The sequence below is a fragment of the Coffea arabica genome, chromosome 10c (assembly GCF_036785885.1).
Source record: "Coffea arabica cultivar ET-39 chromosome 10c, Coffea Arabica ET-39 HiFi, whole genome shotgun sequence".
NCBI lineage: Eukaryota > Viridiplantae > Streptophyta > Magnoliopsida > Gentianales > Rubiaceae > Coffea > Coffea arabica.
Genome location: NC_092329.1, coordinates 5031752 through 5049670, shown reverse-complemented (window position 1 = coordinate 5049670; position 17919 = coordinate 5031752). Strand labels below are relative to the sequence as shown.

Below are 17919 nucleotides of genomic sequence, written 5' to 3'. Positions count from 1 at the left end.
GATTCACTTGTCCCACGCTACTTTTATTTTGTTGTAAATGAAATGAGCAAGAAGAGACACTATGACAAATTATGCGTATGATTTTAAGTACAAACATAGCATTTCTGTTGAACCAATGATGAACTTTTAACCGATGTTTTCGAAATTCTAGTTGTACATAGATGCAAGCATGTAACGTTCGGAACCCAATTGTTTAGAAGCAAAATAATTGGTTCAGAAATATGTCGACACCAAGCTTCTAACATATGATAATCAAAGTCTTTCCAGAGTAGCAGCCATAAACATGCACTTTAAAATAAGGACCCAAAAAAATTACAAAAAAAAAAGAAAAGAAAAGGAAGAACCGACGCCAAAAGGATGGACCATGCAAAATATCCATTGGCAGAAGCGATAGTGAAAGCCATGTTATCATCCAATATGAACTATCACATTTTGCACATTTCATACCATAGAAATGCTGCTAACCATCTCGAAGGTATCGAAAGAACTGTTGAAAAAAAATTAAAGGGTAGGTTACAGAAACCCTTTCTCGCTGATGATTTGGTGCGTTCCTCTTTGAACCTAGGCTGCAGATCAATCACATTTTTAAGCACTAGATATTAAATTTACATGCATTTGATTACGTGCATGGAAAATTTCGTGAGCATGCAGTAGTTTTGATGGGTTTTTTTTTTTTTTTTTTTTTTAAATTAACACCAGACACCAGTAACTCTCAAGTCTCTCTCAAGCCTCCCGAGTCTAGAATTAATGGAGCCGAAGTTACACACAAAATAGTTGGTCGTGAGACAATTAATACGATGTTGTCTTTTAGTACAATCAACCTTTGTCGCTTCCCAAAGGTCTTCTGTTTGTGTTAAGACACTCTTCTTAGGTATACCTGTTACCTGTCCCCATCAATACATACATCTTTACATGGTCTGATTGCAGACCATTCTACACAATCCAGATACCGATTTATGGGAAGTAGGTGAGAGAACAGAGATTTGAAAACAATTTGATTTATCTGAACAACAATTGTTGTTGATCAAACTAATGTTGGAGTGATACATAAACGTTTTAAGAGGAAGTATATATACAGACTTTAGCGGAATCATTAGTTAACAAATGTTATGTCGACTCAGGGTAAGTAAATTTTGATTTTAGGGTTTGCTCGCTACATGCAATCAAGGTAATAATTTGATAGTCTTGAGAAATGAACCCTCCATTTTGACATAGGATTATTAACACTGTTTTTAACTTCCATTACTACAATTTTGTTCAGATGTGACAAACCCACAACTTTCTTGTCATTGTTTTTCGTTTGTGCAGTTAGAATTTAATTCTGTCGAAAAAAAAAGAAGAAAGAAATGTGAATGATGCTCTCACTATTTTATTTTTCATGGCAAGAAACTGCGCTAAAAGGGTGAAGGTAGAAGTGTCATCACAAAGAAGTGAATTGGCATTAACATTGATCAGAAAAACTTATGACCTAGTAATCAATGATATGATAAAAGTGTGAATATTTGACACGTATCAAGTCAAAAGAACGAGGGAAAAGAATTCTCGAGAAATGAAGCTCTGGCATTAAAACTTGTGGCAGAAAAGCCACAGTTAAACATACTGATGAGCTTTGGATGCAAAATGGAATGAGAGGATTTTACGCAAGGCAGGCATAGAAATGAGAAGGTGGGAAAGAGAGAAGGGGGATGGGGGGCTGAGTTTACCGGTGGTAAAGTTAGTTGGCAAGACCCAGCACATGAAACAGTTGCAGCAGAGGAACCTGATCCACCTCGAGAAACGTTCCATTCCAGGGGGCGGGGCATTTTTTTTTTAGCTGAAGCTGCAGCACTTGTGGATAAATTGATACTATCATAATAAAGGAGGCCCCCACCGCCTGATCTATCATATCTGATCACCGGCACCGCAGCCGGCCGGCGACCGAGTTGATTGGTTTTTGGGTTGGGTTGGGTTGAGTCGTGCTGGGGTGAATCATTCATTAAAAGGGGTCTGGTGAGACCTCTGACTCATGTCATGTGAGTGGGGTTTTAGCGCTCTTAAAAGAAAGTAATTTTTAAGGCAAAGTTTAGTCTCTCATCAGTGTTCCACTCAAAAGCATATATCCCACAAAAAAAAAAAAAGAAGAAAAAACTCGTTCATGCACCATCGAAAGCACTTATGGCAATCCTCTGGAGCAGTTGGTGGATCCGAACCATTCAAATGCTGGGGGCCAAATTCTTCTTCTGCTAATATAACCTTTAAGCCTTCTTGCCCTTTTCATCTTCAGAGCTAGCTATTATTTTTTAACTAAGATGCCTGCAAGTTATGCCACGGACATTTATCAACTAGTAAATAGAATCTGCTATCGTTTGGAAAAAAAAAAAAAAAAAAAAATCTAGTAAATAGAATCCCTATTTGGACCCGAATAAAGAAAAATTTTCTCATTTGCCTAGTTTTATGTACAGTGAGTGGTGACTTCAACCGAACAAAGCACTTGCAATTATCAATGCCAATTAAAAGAACTCTATATTACACCATCGATTTGCATAAAATAATTTGGGATTATCGTTTATGGTATGTGTAGTATGATCCCATCAGTGATTTGCTTGCATATTTTGTAATTGTACTTTCACACTAGTGCTATATTTTGTAAATCCCATCAGTGATTTCCTTCATTCTAAATTTGATAACCCTTGATGCAGCTCAGGATAGAAAAATACCTTATTTTGAGCTTGTGACACCATTAGAGGTGCAAACAAGTCAAGTTAAATCAACTATGTTTCCAAACTTGCTCGATTAAAGTATGAGCAAGAACTCGCATTGACCGAGTTTGAGTTCAAACAGTTCAACCTACATGATGAGTCGAGCTCGACTTAATATATAAAGCTTATAGAGTTTAATCGAATTTAATTGAGCTTCTCTCACACACACATATATTTATTTAATATTTTTATCTATTAGTATGAAATGTCTATTTTGTCTCTCAATTAAAATTAATAAAATATAAATTTATACTTCTTAAACTTGATTGAGTTTAATTAAACTCGATTGAGCTAGATTGGGCTCGATTTGTACGAGTTCAAGTTCAAGTAAAGTAAAATAAAATTGACTTTGAAGAATTCAAATATTTTAACTCGAGTCGATATCGAATAGTATAATGCTCAGAGTTAGATTCGACTTAATTACACTCCTAAACACCATGAAATGAAAGAGAAGTACTCCATGATAATACTAAAATACTGGAATAGCATTAATGTAATGCGTAAAATTGAAACCCACTTGCTATATATAGCATTCCCACTGGATTGATAATCTGTTCCCGATATCACTATTTTATTCCCCTTTTTGTCCCCTTCATTGCTTCGGCAAGCAAACCTAATACCCAGTAGTGTGTTTGTGTGCAATAGTAGTTCTCTCTTTGCTTCACTTCGCTGCGACTGCACATTCTGATAAAACTCCCAGTCTACACACCCTTCTCTTTACCCTACCCATCCCTCTGCACACCAGTAATCTCAGCTTTTGAGCACTTGTGTAGTGCTTTCTCTGCCTCTTTTCCCAGTAGCCCACCTTTTCTTTTCTTTTTCTTTTTTTTTCCCCAAAATATATCTTTATTTTCAGGGGCTTCGTTTCACTAGTATAAAAACAGGAATTGTTGCAACCTGTTTCGCCATGGACGTTGACTTCAACAAGTCTACTCCCGAAGACCAGATGGATTTGATGCTGCTGATGCAGATGGACAAGCTCTCTGAACTCACCGGAGGATTCGCCGATATACACGAATTGCCCATGATGGATTTTAGTGCTAATCAAGGAAGCAATAATAACAATTCTAGTAGTGGTGCTGTTGATCATAATTCACATGCTCCTTCATCCGCGTTCTTGAACCTACCGCCATCCGTCTCCTTCACCTGTTCTCCTGGACAACTCCCTCAGGAACCTTCATCAGCGCTGCCTTTCCTGTCCAATTCAAGCTCGGGAAGGTGGAGAAGCGAGCTGGCGGGGGGAAACGGGTTCGCAACGGAATCCCAGAAGCGGAATTCAGTTGCTGCGATGAGGGAAATGATTTTTAGGATAGCAGCTATGCAGCCAATTCACATTGATCCTGAATCCGTGAAGCCACCAAAGCGAAGGAATGTGAAAATATCAAAGGATCCTCAGAGCGTAGCAGCCCGGCATCGAAGAGAGAGGATAAGTGAAAGGATTAGGATACTCCAGAGACTTGTCCCCGGCGGGACTAAAATGGACACTGCTTCAATGTTGGATGAAGCAATTCATTACGTGAAATTCTTGAAGAATCAAGTGCAATCTCTGGAACGGGCTGCGGCGAATAGGCCAACGGGGATTGGATTCCCAGTTCCAATGTCAAGCGGGAGTTATCTACCTATGGCAACAAAGGGTTATCATCATCAAGCTGCTCATCAGAATGTTCAGCACTATGCAGATGCTTAACGAAATTGGTTACTTGTTTATTAGTAGTTGAGGGCGAAGACTTTGAGAAGGATGAGAACTAAGTACTAGCATAAAAATTTTCATATCGTCTTCACTAGAAAGATGATAGCTTTTGTTGCTGATTTGCAGGGTTGTATAAAGACAGGAGCTATGCATATGGGAATTGCTTAGACTTGCATTCGCCATGCATGGTTGTACTTGGCAACTAGATTAATCATTAATAATCCAAATGGTATATATACTTATATATTACTTCCCTTGTTTCGCTTTTTTGGAAATAGTAGAGGCATCAAGTACTAAACAGTAGTACTAAATTAGATAACCATTTGCTTGAAAACAAGGTAGTTATAACAATTCTTTTAGTACGCCTTAGCGGCTTAGCCCAAGAATCGAGCCAGTTCTGTAGGATTCCGATCAGAAATAATCAAGCTCTTCGCCGAGGTAAAGGGTTCGACGGCTATGGTGCAAACTATCCTAGCATCATTTTGTCTGAAAGAAAATTCTTGATAGTAGCAGTACAATTCTTGGAGTGGGGAAGGGTGGGGAATGGGGATTGCCGGCTGCGTAGAGACTAGAAAGGGGATGAAAATTGGGACCATGGCCGCTGCAATTACTGGTGGGACATTGGTTGGGGAATTAACACTCTCCCAAGGTCAAATAACCGGCACATGCTCCTTAGACCGGCCACCTGTAGGTCCCGTCTGAAACTGACCCGGTTTCTCATTCGCGTACGCCTCTACTGTTCCAGAATGTGTCATTCCACTCTTTCTTTTGTCATTTATTTTATACCAACCAGTTCTGGAACTTTGTTAGAGGTTGATGATGATGTTCTGGTTAATATCTACCATCCTTTCATCAAATGCTAACTTGTTCGGATCTGTGCACTGAAATGCAGATGAGAATCATTCGAGGGACGATAATCTGAACTACTAATTGGAACGATGTTGCAGTATAACATTTCGTAGCTTATATATAGATTTTAACTTTTTTTTAATGATTATTAGAAAATATAAATGTTTAAACAAGTGAGAATAAAACAATTGATTATCAGTAATCAGAATCTAAAATTACACTGAGCAATCAAATCAAGAACAAGCCTATAATGTGATTGCTAAGGCCATACATGCAAGTATTTGATGGTTAAAAGAAATTAAGACATAAGTATAAAAACAAACGAGAAGGTAAAAAATTGATTTTGAAGGATCTAAAATCATATGAACTATGAAGTAATCAAATCAGAACAAGGTGATAGTCTGATTGCCAATGCTGCATACTTGCAATTTTTCTTGTTGAGATGCCAAAGAAAAAGTAAAAAAAAAAAAAAAAAGCACTGGAATTTTTGTGATAGCCGGGAGACAAAGTTGACATTCAGTAGTAGTTGGCATATTTTAGTAGACGGGATTCCATCAATTGATGATTGATAATGGACAGTGCAAGCAGAGCAAAAGTAGTTGGGCTGTTCTATGCTACCAAATTAAAATTGAAAAAATTACCCCGAGTAACCACTAACAAAGTTTTGACTACTTAATAATTTTTAAGAGGATGTACTTACTCATTAAATTATAAAAATATAAATTTTCAATCATTTCATTTATTTTCTCCATTAACTTTGTCAGATCTGGTTACGTCTTGTGACTTGTGCGACTCTCTTATATCTAACAAATTTATTGGTGTAAAAACGAAAGAAATGGTTCAAATATTATATTTTTGATAATTTAATAAATAAATACATACTTTCAAAAGTTGAATAATTAAAACTCTGCTATTCGAAAAGAAAGTTTGATATGGCTTTTTCGAGTAATTTGCTAATTAAAATAAGAATTCAAAAGAAAAAGTAAGAGGGGTGGGGTGGATTGCTAAGTCATAGAATGCACGAGAAATCCACGTGAACCACTGACAGAAGGCGGTGATCTTTTACGACTACCCTAGTAACGCTGATGACGTCGTTTTGGCCCCTCGTTAGACACGTGAAGGCAATCCACATCGCCTATCTCCCTTCCCACCTGGCTATCCACGTCTGATCATGGAATTCTTCAGCCCTAATTTGCATGGAATTCTTGATAAAACTTTGATTGAAAATCTATCTAGGTTTATAGTAGTAACATGAAAGCTCCGTTTGGTGGCTGTTTCTTTTTACATGTTTTTTAATTTGTTCTTTATTTTTTTCTAGGTAAATTTTTTTTGTATATAAACAAAAAAAAAAGCACTAATTAATTAGAGAACGTTTTTAAAGTTTCCTAAAAACAGGCTAATTTCTATTAGAGGTAGCTCCATCGAACAAAATGACAAAAGGGCTGTTTGGTAAGTGGCTATGAGAGGTAGAAATGGGTCTCAAAAATTACTAATATCAATTGTTCCGTATGCTACTATGAGAATTATTGATACTTTCTGGATCTTACCCTTGTTATTCTCCACTTACAATAGATGATATGACTCCATCAAACAAAAGATGGAGGGTGTTTCGTTAAGGCAATTCCGCTGATGTCAATTGTTCTTACTTGTAACACGAGTTTCAAATTGACTGACAAAATCTAACATATTTGTGGTTCTAAATCTAACATGCTACTTTGTGGTTCTAAATGTGCCAACTTGCAGCTGATTCCGATGAAAAAATAATTTGATCAGTGGTTTTGTCCATGTACTTCTATCTTACGGAAAATTCTACATGCATCATAAACAATTTCGTTTTTGGTGGTTTCTAGTTTTTTTAGTATATCCTTTACGACAAGAAGATTGGCTTTATATGTTACTATGCACTTTCAACTTTCCTGTGTGCGCGTTTGGCGCGATCGATGGGGGCTAGGATAGGATCATTCTAAGTGCTTCTGCTTTCTAGCTTGTTCTTGAAAGTAATTCAGGATCAGTTTTAGTTTTGAGTGAAAGAAAAATAATCATCATTCATTTTGGAACACTGCATAAATAATTGTCATTTCACATATTGCCCACCGAACTTAATTTCTACAACGATCCTTGGTTATATTGTTTAGTTCCTCAAAGTTATAATCTTTGGTTGTACGTCAAAACTGAAGAAACATTTGTATGTACGTGGAGAATTAGCACATGATCCCATTTTTTATAAACTAATAAAGAGTAACAATTGACTTTCAAGATTCTTAGGGTGGTTAGAGAAGAAACGAGATGAGGAATGGCTTTAAAAAAAAAAAAGAAAGGCAGAAGGGTAAGTTGCCTCCCAAGGCAGTATAGGAGAATAGGCGTGTTTGTGTCTCAAGGATCATGCTCCACTAAAAGCCATTTGTTCCTCGGCATCCAAATCTACATCCAATCCAATCAAATCTAGAAACATTGAACTATAATATCAAGAGTTGAAATGAAAAATACATACAAAATTCAGTAGTGTTCAAACCATATTTGAAGACCCCATGTGGGACGTCCACTAAGGTCCTAACATTCGTTCCTTTTATTCAAGGGTTCTTTTGCAAGTGTCCTGTGGAAATAGGGCATGGACCTCCCCTTCCCAAGTGCATCGTATTCGATCGTCATAACATACTAAATATATTTTCCTTTTATCCACAATACGGCTAAAGGAATATATATGCAGAATTATATCTCCTTTCGTCACCTTTCGTGTATATGTAAGAATTTGAACATTCGAGTCAATGAAGTTGGAGTCAGATCATGTGTTAGAAAATCCAAAGATTAAAACAAAAAATTGCGAATGACATCAATAAAAGATATATGCAAAATTGCTAAGATATGTTTTCTTATACTATATAAGAATGAGTTGTGATCAAAGGGGGTTTGAATTTCAACCGCATGGATAGGGACTTTTTGGGAACGTGAAATGCTGTATAGTTTTTTTTTTTAAATCTTTTGGTACAATTGAGGGCAGCATATGTTTAGATATATTTATTGAAACGCTCTCATTTTGGTACATTTAAAGTTTTGATTTATGCAGACATCTGGGTATTTTTGAAATATGAAATTATTTTGCAATCATTTTTGCATTGAATATACCTCATATAAGCTTATGTGTTGGTATAATTACTGATATGGTGTTATAAACACGTTTAATTAATGTGTTGTTTTTGTTGTGCAATTGACACAAAGACATATTAACATATTGTACAATTAACACGTTGCTATAATTAGTCGTTAGAGAATATTCTTTTGTCTGAAACAACTTATGTCTGCTCTTGGACAATTTTTAACTGACATCTCTATAGAAGTCTTTTGGGAGTGATAGAATTGTAAAAGCATTAATAAATCAAAGTGTACAAGTATGTGCTGTAATTACAATGTACTATTATTAGCTTTATTATATTTGATGATTATATCTTTCCAAAATATAATATTATTTTTCCAATAAAAAGTCATCTCTAATCACAGACACCAAACACTCGCTCAATGTACCGGCACTCCCCTTAGTCTTGATAAATAAATATGGCCACGTATTTACTCTCTGTGCAAATGCATGTGTATTGTAGAGACGATCAATTAGCCAATTATTATTTCTAATAAGGTGGTTGGTTGGATTGGATTTCGGTGGGCCATTTGCAAATTACAGAAAAAAAGACAAAAAAAAAAAATCTATCGGCCAAAATCCTAAATTCCCTCTTATTTGTTTGTCCGTCCTATATGCTAGAAGGGACGTATTCCATTGCAAGCATCTGTCACCCATTTTGCCTACTGCCTGTTTATAGCAATGAGGATCTTCTTATTCTATGCTGTGCATAATTTTTTTTCTTCTTTTAACTAGAGACATGACAAGTTTTACCTCGATCAAATTTATCGAAGAACTGTGTAGAGATTTTTGTTTCTTTTTTTTTTTTTGGGGAGGGGGGGGGGAGTTAGCTTGAGCAACAATTGTACGTGTATCTGTATTATGACGACTTAGGTCTTTCACCATTTAGTAGTTTACCACTGTAATTTATAGAAATTATCGTAAAGTACGGTCAAAATAAAAACCCTTATCATGCAACTCTTGAGTCCTCCAAACCCAGCTACATGTCAGTGGTGGCAAATTGGCTCATTGTCCTCTAATTAAGAATTCAGGATGAACTTTAGATTACAGCTTAGATTCTACTAACTTGAACCTTTGTTAAATTTTACTAACACATTTGGCCATCTTTTCTTCAGGTTCAGGAGGTTGATTCTTATGACCCCCATGAGGGGAAAATATCAAAATTTACCGCGAAGTTGCAGATTATGTAGATAGATTTTAAAAGCTCAATGCTCGTGCGTGAAATCTTCATCTTGGGACTTCTTATTTTTTAATGATTCGTCTCTTCTCATCTCCAACTTGGACTTGGATTTGAATTCAGTGTATTTACGTGATGGTGTGTGGGTTAGTGTGTATCGGGTAAAGGCCCAAAAGCGAAAATGTTAGGGCGAAGAGTCAATGTATGCTGTCCCTGTCAATGCGAAAGGAATAGAAAGTCTTAGGCTTTGCTTGGATTGCTATTTTCCGTAGAAAAATTTCGTCATTTTCCGTGAACACATTTTCCCATTACCTTTTTTCCTCACATACATCAAATCGCTACAGTAATTTTTCCATGAAAAATGACGGAAAATGCAATCCAAACGGGACCTTATGTAGCTTGTATATGGCCCATTAGTTTTGTTTTAAGTACTTGCCAGACTAATGACTGATGGAGCTATTTGAGCGAAAGCCCTCACAAGGCAATATACATGGCTGGTTTGTTATCTTTTGGGCCACAACCAGCATGAAGCAATGAAGCCCTATATATATCAATGAAGGACTACATATATATATATATATATATATATATATATATATATATATATATATATATATAATTAACACGAATGAAGAATAAAGTTCAACTTAACCGTTGTGGGTGCATCATTAGCTATGGGAAGACTATTAAAATTGCTCCCTTTGAAAAGTTTAGGGTTCAAATTTTGGATATGATAGTTGGAGATGAAAAATGTGCAGGGGGATTTTTCCACTATGATATTAATTCTATAAGTTGAGGTTGCCTCATTACTTAGGGAAAGACTCTTAAAATTGCTCCATTGAAAAGTTTAGGGTTCAAAAATTGGATCTGGCAGTTAGAGATGGAAAGAGTACAAGGAGATTTTCCAATTTGATATTGATTCTCTAAGTTGAGGTTGCCTCATTAGTTAGGGAAAGACTCTTAAAATTGCTCCATTGAAAAGTTTAGGGTTCAAAATTTGGATATGATAGTTAGAGGTGGAAAGAGTGCAGGAAAATTTTTCCAATGGTTTGGTAATGGTTTAGAAAACAAAGTACTATAAAGGTAACCTAAAAGAGCTTTTCTGCTTTCACATGCAGTCTTTACTCTTTAATACTAGAGTATTATTTTCTCACCTTTTACCGGTAGTTGAGGCCGTAGAGATCAAGGTTGTGTTTTCTATTATCCTTTTCTACTCGCCTTGTAGTTATTTACGCAATCAGCAACCAAGTTTGAATTGGAGGTAATATTGATTGAAAGTAAATTAAGAACTTCAAGCCTCTCCCATTTTTCTTTCTTCAATTTTTTTGGGACATGTGATCGGAAAATTAGTTTACCATGGTATCATAATGATCGTAGAATCGTGGTGGACAATTGCAATTCGTCACCATGCATATCCCGCCATGAGTATCTTAGCCCTTTTATCAACACAATAAAGAAGAGAAAATGCAAGTCAAAACCCGAACTCATTTCTCATTTCTGATAAAAAAGAGTATACAAGAGCAAGGATTGAGTGGCACAAAATCTTTTCTAGTCTTAGGCGAAAGGAAAAGCGCCACTGTACGTAAAAGCGCGATAATTATGGTGATAAATATTGTTGACTGGCACAATTAAAATGGCTAATGCACACATTCATAGTCTAAACTTGGATTTTGCTCGTGGAAATTACGTTAAGGAAATTGGTGAGAAACCTGCGTTGCAGACAACAGGACCTTGGCAACCTAAGCACTAAAAACGTTGAAAGCAATCGGATTCGGAAAAATCAAAGTCAATGGATAGTCACGACCTTGGCCACCTAACCACTATAACAGCATGATAATTATGGTGATAATTTTTTTATGCCATACTTTGAAGGATTCCTTGAGATATCGTTCATTGTTGCACACATGATTTAAGGATGTCCAAATTATAGATGACGCGGAGAAACTTATTAGGATTAAGGGTCCGTTTGATTTGACAGAAAGAGTGACTCTGGGTTTCTATTATGTTTATGTATTATGATAAGTTGATAACACGACAAAGGATCTATTTTGATTTGTTTCCACACTAATTATATATAACACCAAACTCTTTATAACACTTCTTGGACTTTTGTACTAGTCCATGTAAAAGGATAAAAATATGTCCATCTTTTTTTTTTAGTGTAAATGAAAAGTTTCGAATTCGAGATTTTTCACTCACATTTCCTCCTCTAATACGATCCAACTCATCCCTCCGCTATCTTTTTTTTTCATATTACAATTTATAGAAAGAATGGCTGTGAACTCATTTAAAGGGATATATACACACACATGCATGTATGTATGTATGTTTCTAAATCTAATTTACATGGTTAAAAGGTCAATAGGATGCCATTAACATTTACCAAAAGTTAATTTTGAAGAGTATCTGAATTGTCGCATACTACGATAAACTTGTTTGCATTCCAGAATAATTGAAATGGCACCAATATAGCTCAACTCCTCAACTATATTGCTTAGAATCCATAATAAGTATAGGAAACAAGCACACAAGTCCAGCATTCTTCCAGAGGTGCAAGTAGGGCAAGTTTCTTCCTTGAGAGATTCTTTTCTTACTTTTCCTTCTTGAATAGATACAAAATTGATTTTCAAACTCCTCTTCTGAAAGTCCCTTAATTATGTTCTTGATCTTTTCTTTCCGTGTTCGCACTTAAAGGCTAAAAATTCCTGGGAATCGGACACTCCCTCAAGTGTATTAAAGTTCATTTCCATTTGGTGAAGTTAATCTATTGAATTTTCAAAAAAAAAAAAATTTTCCCCTTTTGAGAAAACAAGCTTCAGTTATTTGTAAAAGTTTGATAATTCAATTAAGTATTCCACATAATCAAAAGAAGATAAAGCAGCACATTGTTGTTGATGTACATATCCTTGGACAACTAAGAACTGCGAGGGACACTGCAGCAGAAAACAAAAGAGGTATTTGTTTAAAAAATGAAAAAATATTTTGTGTCTTTCATGGCAGATTCCAACTTGTACGTATTATATATACAGACCCTACGTAACATGTCCAAAATAAATTAATTATATCCCAGAAATTAGGTTAGTCGTGCACCGACAAGATCCACGATGCACATCGTGCCCGGTAACGGTTGAGAAGATCAATTAATCCAAAGTTAACCTCTTCTAGTTCTAACATTATATAACCCATGCCCCATGAGAAGATTAATTAATCCAAAGTTAACCTCTTCTAACATTATATAACCCATACTCCATGTGAACAACTTGGAGAACAATTATTTTTTGGGTCAAGTAGACTGCCAGTCTTTTATGCAAATTCAAATTTGGACAACTACTTGGTTTCAAGTGGTTGATTATTTTTGTCACTAACTCTACTTTTAAGCATCTTTAGAGTAATTGCTACAGTCTTAGCATCTGCACAACAATACAAATATTGGACAGTGTGCTCAAACTTTTTTATACAGTAATTGAAGTTTCAACTTTTAACGTCAAAACTGTTCTATCTGCTCAATTCATTCACTAACCATCGCTTCTAATTAAGCTACCCACAACTTTGTCGTTTGAGATTATCTAACGGATCTCCAACGGATACTAGCTAGTCAAGAGAGATTTTAAGTTTTTAAATTTTTTTAAAAGTAAGACTAAATTGGGAAAGTATTTTAATGTAGGAGGGCATTAATGTGAGTGCATATCTAATCGATTATGCTTAATCTTGTTGTTTTAGTAACTTCTTTATATGTAGTTCGGCCACCAAGTATTGGTCTAGGGTTTAGGTTTACTTCTCATCTTTACACTTGAACAGTGTCAGTTGACTAGGTTTGTCACGATTTGTCTCCCTATTGAAGATGTCTTCCCTATGCCCCATTCTAAGCACTATCATCCCTCGGTTACATTCCCCTTCTCCCCTTTTCATCTACGTCATTTTTAACCCATCTTAGTTGCAAAGATAGACAATCCACACATCATGGTATGTCATTACTTATTACAACACTAATTCATCAATGGTAGTGACATAATTAACTAGTATATACTGCAAATGTCACACTTTTCCATAGTTGTTGTATATATACTAGTATATACTGCAATCAATCCCATGTGTACCCGTGAAGTACTTTGAGAACCGTAAATTTGGGTATCTGTCTCTCAAAAAAAAAAAATTTTTTGGGTGTCTGTGGACTCTCGTCTTTTTGACGAATTCAAACTACGACAACTGCTAATATTCGTACTCGGTGCCATGTGACTGAATATTAATACATTGTTGAAGAAAATACCACATTGTTTAAGCATCTGCCCAACAATATAAATTGTAATTACACAGCTATACTTTGAACTACAAATCAGTTCACCCTTGAGACTTTGACGTAACCACACATCTATCTACCCAATCAGTATCATTACTTCTTAGCTAGATATGGCTTCCAAAGAAGATTTCTCTAAAGAATATTTGCAGCTCAATCCGAAAGAAGTTGGTTTTAGCGACATCCTTAGCATCTTCTCCTCACGCGAATTAGAGAAAACAGACTTCTTTCATTCCCCCGAGGTATACGGGGAAGCAAACTCCTTTCATGCCCCCAAGGTATACAGGGAAGCAGACTCCTTTCATGCCCCGGAGGCGTACGGCTTCCGTCGCCGATGGATAGTTTTTGTGTCTCTCGTGGCTCAGATAGTCCTCCTTCATTTAAAAAAACCTTTGGCTGTCCTAGGATCTACTTTGGAGCTGTGCCTGAATTATCCATCCAGCAATGGTGGCTTTATCGGCCTTTTATGGAATTTTCTTACGGGTTTGTTTTAATTTCTCTTTTATTTATGTTGCATGTTCCATTAATTCATATCCATTACCTCCCCGGAAAACTATAGGCGTAAATTGATTGCTGCATGCATGCATGCAAAAGCATATTATTATGCAACACAGGGAAACTGGATTAGGCATTAATTTTTGGTGTCAAATCATATTCTATTTGATATAGATCAATAAAATGTGGAAGGCAACTTTTGATTAGCTAGCTAGAGAAAAAATGATAATAACGGCCATTGAAATCTTATATATATGTTTCATGGAGATCGCTGTTTATTTCATGCAACAAGCCAAATAATATGGTAACAGTATGGCCTTGTGTATGCTTTGATTGCAGGAAAGGTAGTAACGCCAGACAGGTCGGCTGCAACTTTCAGGTCGATACTTGCGAATCTGGACACGCGAGTGGATTTAGATGGAAGGATCAAAGCTAATGACAAGAGGTATGATGCAGCCTTGTCTATGATGGCTGCTAAATTGGCCTATGAAAATGAAGCCTTCTCCAGAACTGTGGTCACAGATCACTGGCAGGTAATTTATACTATATAATTTCAGTACATGCAATGCAAGTTTCATGTTATATTGCTTGGAACAAGTTTCAAGTCTTTTTTTTTTTTTCCCTTTTTCCAATTCTACTCTTGCAGATGGAATTCTTGGGCTTCTTCAACTTTTGGAATGGTCAGTAGCTCCGTTCTCCTCTTTATGTGAAAATTTTCTCCTTTCCTTGTCTTGTCAAAAGACAACCATTTCTTGCCACTCATTGTTGCTGGCCATTTTTTACTCTTAAACATGAATGATGGCACTACTTTAACAAGTCAAAATGCACATCAACAAGTTTCTTGGTTTTTGCCTAAACGCAGCAAACCGGAAAATACCACCTAGACTTTGTTTAGAAATTAGAAGTTCTGATTTACAATTGTCAAGTAAACTATAATTGCCCGGTTCATTTTGGATGGATATACAGAAATCGTACTCACTACAAATAAAATTTGTCTTCTCAAATTTTGCAAAATATGTGGAGTCATCCTTTTTTATTTTTAACTCTCCTTTCTCTTCACATACTCTTTCCATTTCCAAATAAATTTAGGATTCAAATTTTGAATCTAACAGTGAAAAAAACTCTAAGAGATTTTCTCTGATAGTTACCCTAAACCTATATGTCTTCTCAAAACTCAATCCTAACCTCACAATGTTGTCAGTTGTCACCACCAACTCGAATGAAAAAAAATGATGGTGACCATCAATTCTTTATGATTTAATATTTTCAACTCTTAGTGAAAGCTATAGCTAATCCGCATCACGTCCATTGGAGGGCACGTCTAGCGTATAATTGGCCTATGAAAATGAAGCCTTGGCCAGAGCTGTGGTCACAGGTCATTAATTGGCACGTAACTATCATCTGCCAAAGCCACTAATTCATGATTTATCTTTGCCTAAAATTCAACCGAAAATGGCATTTGTACGGGAGATAGCTATCCGTTTACCACAAATATATATAGAGGAAAAAACTACGGAGATGGTTAGAAGGTTACATCATAAACATTAAGTAATTCTAAAAGAAGTTGTGGAAAGCGAAGCATCACATGCAGCTTAGCCGCTTCTGTCGCACAAAAAAAAAAAAATTTTTTTGTTTAATATGAGAAAAATGGAAAAGCTGACTAATGAAGGAAACAAATGAGTTTAGAAAAGTTGGACTTTAATTTCTCTACTTGGTCTTTAGTTCCCTGAACTTGGATTTTTTAGTGAAAGTTCCAAAGTTTTTCCTGGTTTTAAGCTGATGCATGCATATACGTTTTCATGGAAAGCCAAAAAATTCAGGACAATTTTGTAAGTCAAGAGTTGAGAAATTACTGAAAGTAAACGAATAACTTAATCTCATGCATGTTTGTTATACCTAAAATTCTCTTTAGCAAAGTAATGCAATTCCGAAGTTTAATTTACAATTTACAACTTGTCTACCCAATACCATTCAGATTATGAGGAATCATACACAACACAAGCCATCATTTTCGAAGACAAGAGAACCAGTGCTGATTCTAACCTGATTGAGGTGGCATTTCGAGGGACAGAGCCGTTTGATGCTGATGATTGGCGTACGGATTTTGATATTTCGTGGTATGATGTCAAAGGTGTGGGCAAGATTCATGCTGGATTTATGAAAGCCTTAGGCTTACAAAAACGAAAGGGTTGGCCTAAAACAATTGAGCAAGGCTCAGATGGAAAAAACTATGCCTATTACACAATAAGGGAAATTTTGAGAAATAGATTGAAGGAAAATCAGAATGCAAAATTCATGGTAACTGGACACAGCTTAGGAGGGGCATTGGCAATTTTGTTTCCTGCCATACTGATTTTACATGAAGAAAATGAGTTATTGGAAAGAATGGAAGGAGTGTACACTTTTGGGCAGCCTAGAGTTGGAGATGAGCAATTTGGAGAGTTTATGAAGGATAAGCTTAGATTTTATGACGTAAAATATTGCAGATATGTCTACAAGAATGATATGGTTCCAAGAGTACCGTTTGATGACAAAACCCTCATGTTCAAGCACTTTGGTCCTTGTTTATACTTCAACAGCTGCTACCGAGGGCAGGTGAAAAAACTTAACTCTTTTCTTTATCTATTCTCAAGTTTTTTCCCTTGTATCATTTTATGGGAGTGTTCTCATAAATTCTCTTTCCCTTGTTTTGGAACTAAAACCGAAACAGATTCTAGAGGAAGAACCAAACAAGAACTACTTCTCACTGCTGTCGCTTATACCCAAGATTTTGAATGCCGTTTACGAGCTGATTAGGAGCTTCATTATCCCTTTCACGAGAGGAATGGAGTATAGAGAAGGGTTGTTTCAGACCATGTCTAGGATGGCTGGATTGGTCGTTCCTGGATTATCAGCTCATGGTCCTCAGGACTATGTTAACGTCACCAGATTGGGGACCTTGCCCTCCTCGCACCCTCCGTTGAAAGGCCTGAAACCAGAATGACATATGTGTTGGCAAACTAAATCAAGCCTACAAGTATTTATTTAGTTATTTATTAGTTTTATTGGAGTTAGGTTTTAGTAGTTGTCTGATTTAAGAATTTGTGTTTTATTTTGTAATTTCTAATGGAAGTGGTTTCTTTCCTAATAAGTGTGGTAGATTATGAATAAGACATTATTTAGGATGTTTTTTAGAAAGAGTCTAAAATAATTTGTTAGATTTTCTACTGTGGTGTAACTTTCTTCATTGTTTGAGATTTCAATAATATTGTGAGTTGATTATTTTCTCCTAAAATTTTGGTTTGTACAATACGTACCCAAAATGATATAGAAGAATCATACACCAAAACCAAAGATTCCTACTTTTATGACAAAGCCATAATGATCAAAATAGGATTCACTTTTGGCTTCCTTAACTTTGCAATAAAGTAGTCATAACAGTTATTTTGAGGATCATTAGATTTTTTTTTCCCATTTATTTTAGAGGAATGTTTGAAGCAGTCGAGCAAGCTGCTGCTCTTCTCATCAAGCATACGTTTTCGTATTTCTACCTTTCTATAGAAAACT

The 17919-nt window shown here is 36.0% G+C and overlaps 2 protein-coding genes across 2 annotated transcripts; both read left to right on the top strand.

Annotated features, from left to right (window-relative positions):
* Positions 1-3287: 3287 nt before the first annotated feature.
* On the top strand, positions 3288-4682 carry LOC113713698 (uncharacterized). Its single transcript, XM_027237482.2, has one exon. The coding sequence runs from the start codon at positions 3646-3648 to the stop codon at positions 4423-4425; it is 780 nt and encodes a 259-aa protein (XP_027093283.1). The 5' UTR covers positions 3288-3645; the 3' UTR covers positions 4426-4682.
* Positions 4683-13892: 9210 nt separating this feature from the next.
* LOC113713555 (triacylglycerol lipase OBL1-like) lies at positions 13893-17563 on the top strand. The gene is made up of 6 exons (XM_072069670.1): positions 13893-14120; positions 14157-14361; positions 14713-14906; positions 15020-15053; positions 16349-16968; positions 17084-17563. Exons 1-6 carry the CDS (start codon positions 13992-13994, stop codon positions 17354-17356), a joined length of 1455 nt encoding a protein of 484 aa, XP_071925771.1. The 5' UTR covers positions 13893-13991; the 3' UTR covers positions 17357-17563.
* Positions 17564-17919: the final 356 nt, after the last annotated feature.

What these genes read in the sequence shown, in the direction of transcription:
- LOC113713698 (XM_027237482.2), top strand. Translation starts at nt 3,646, where the DNA reads ATGGACGTTGACTTCAACAAGTCTACTCCCGAAGACCAGATGGATTTG.
- LOC113713555 (XM_072069670.1), top strand. Translation starts at nt 13,992, where the DNA reads ATGGCTTCCAAAGAAGATTTCTCTAAAGAATATTTGCAGCTCAATCCG. An exon ending in TTTATGGAATTTTCTTACGG is followed by an intron (nt 14,362 to 14,712) that starts GTTTGTTTTAAT and finishes CTTTGATTGCAG; the next exon opens with GAAAGGTAGTAACGCCAGAC. An exon ending in CTTCTTCAACTTTTGGAATG is followed by an intron (nt 15,054 to 16,348) that starts GTCAGTAGCTCC and finishes AATACCATTCAG; the next exon opens with ATTATGAGGAATCATACACA.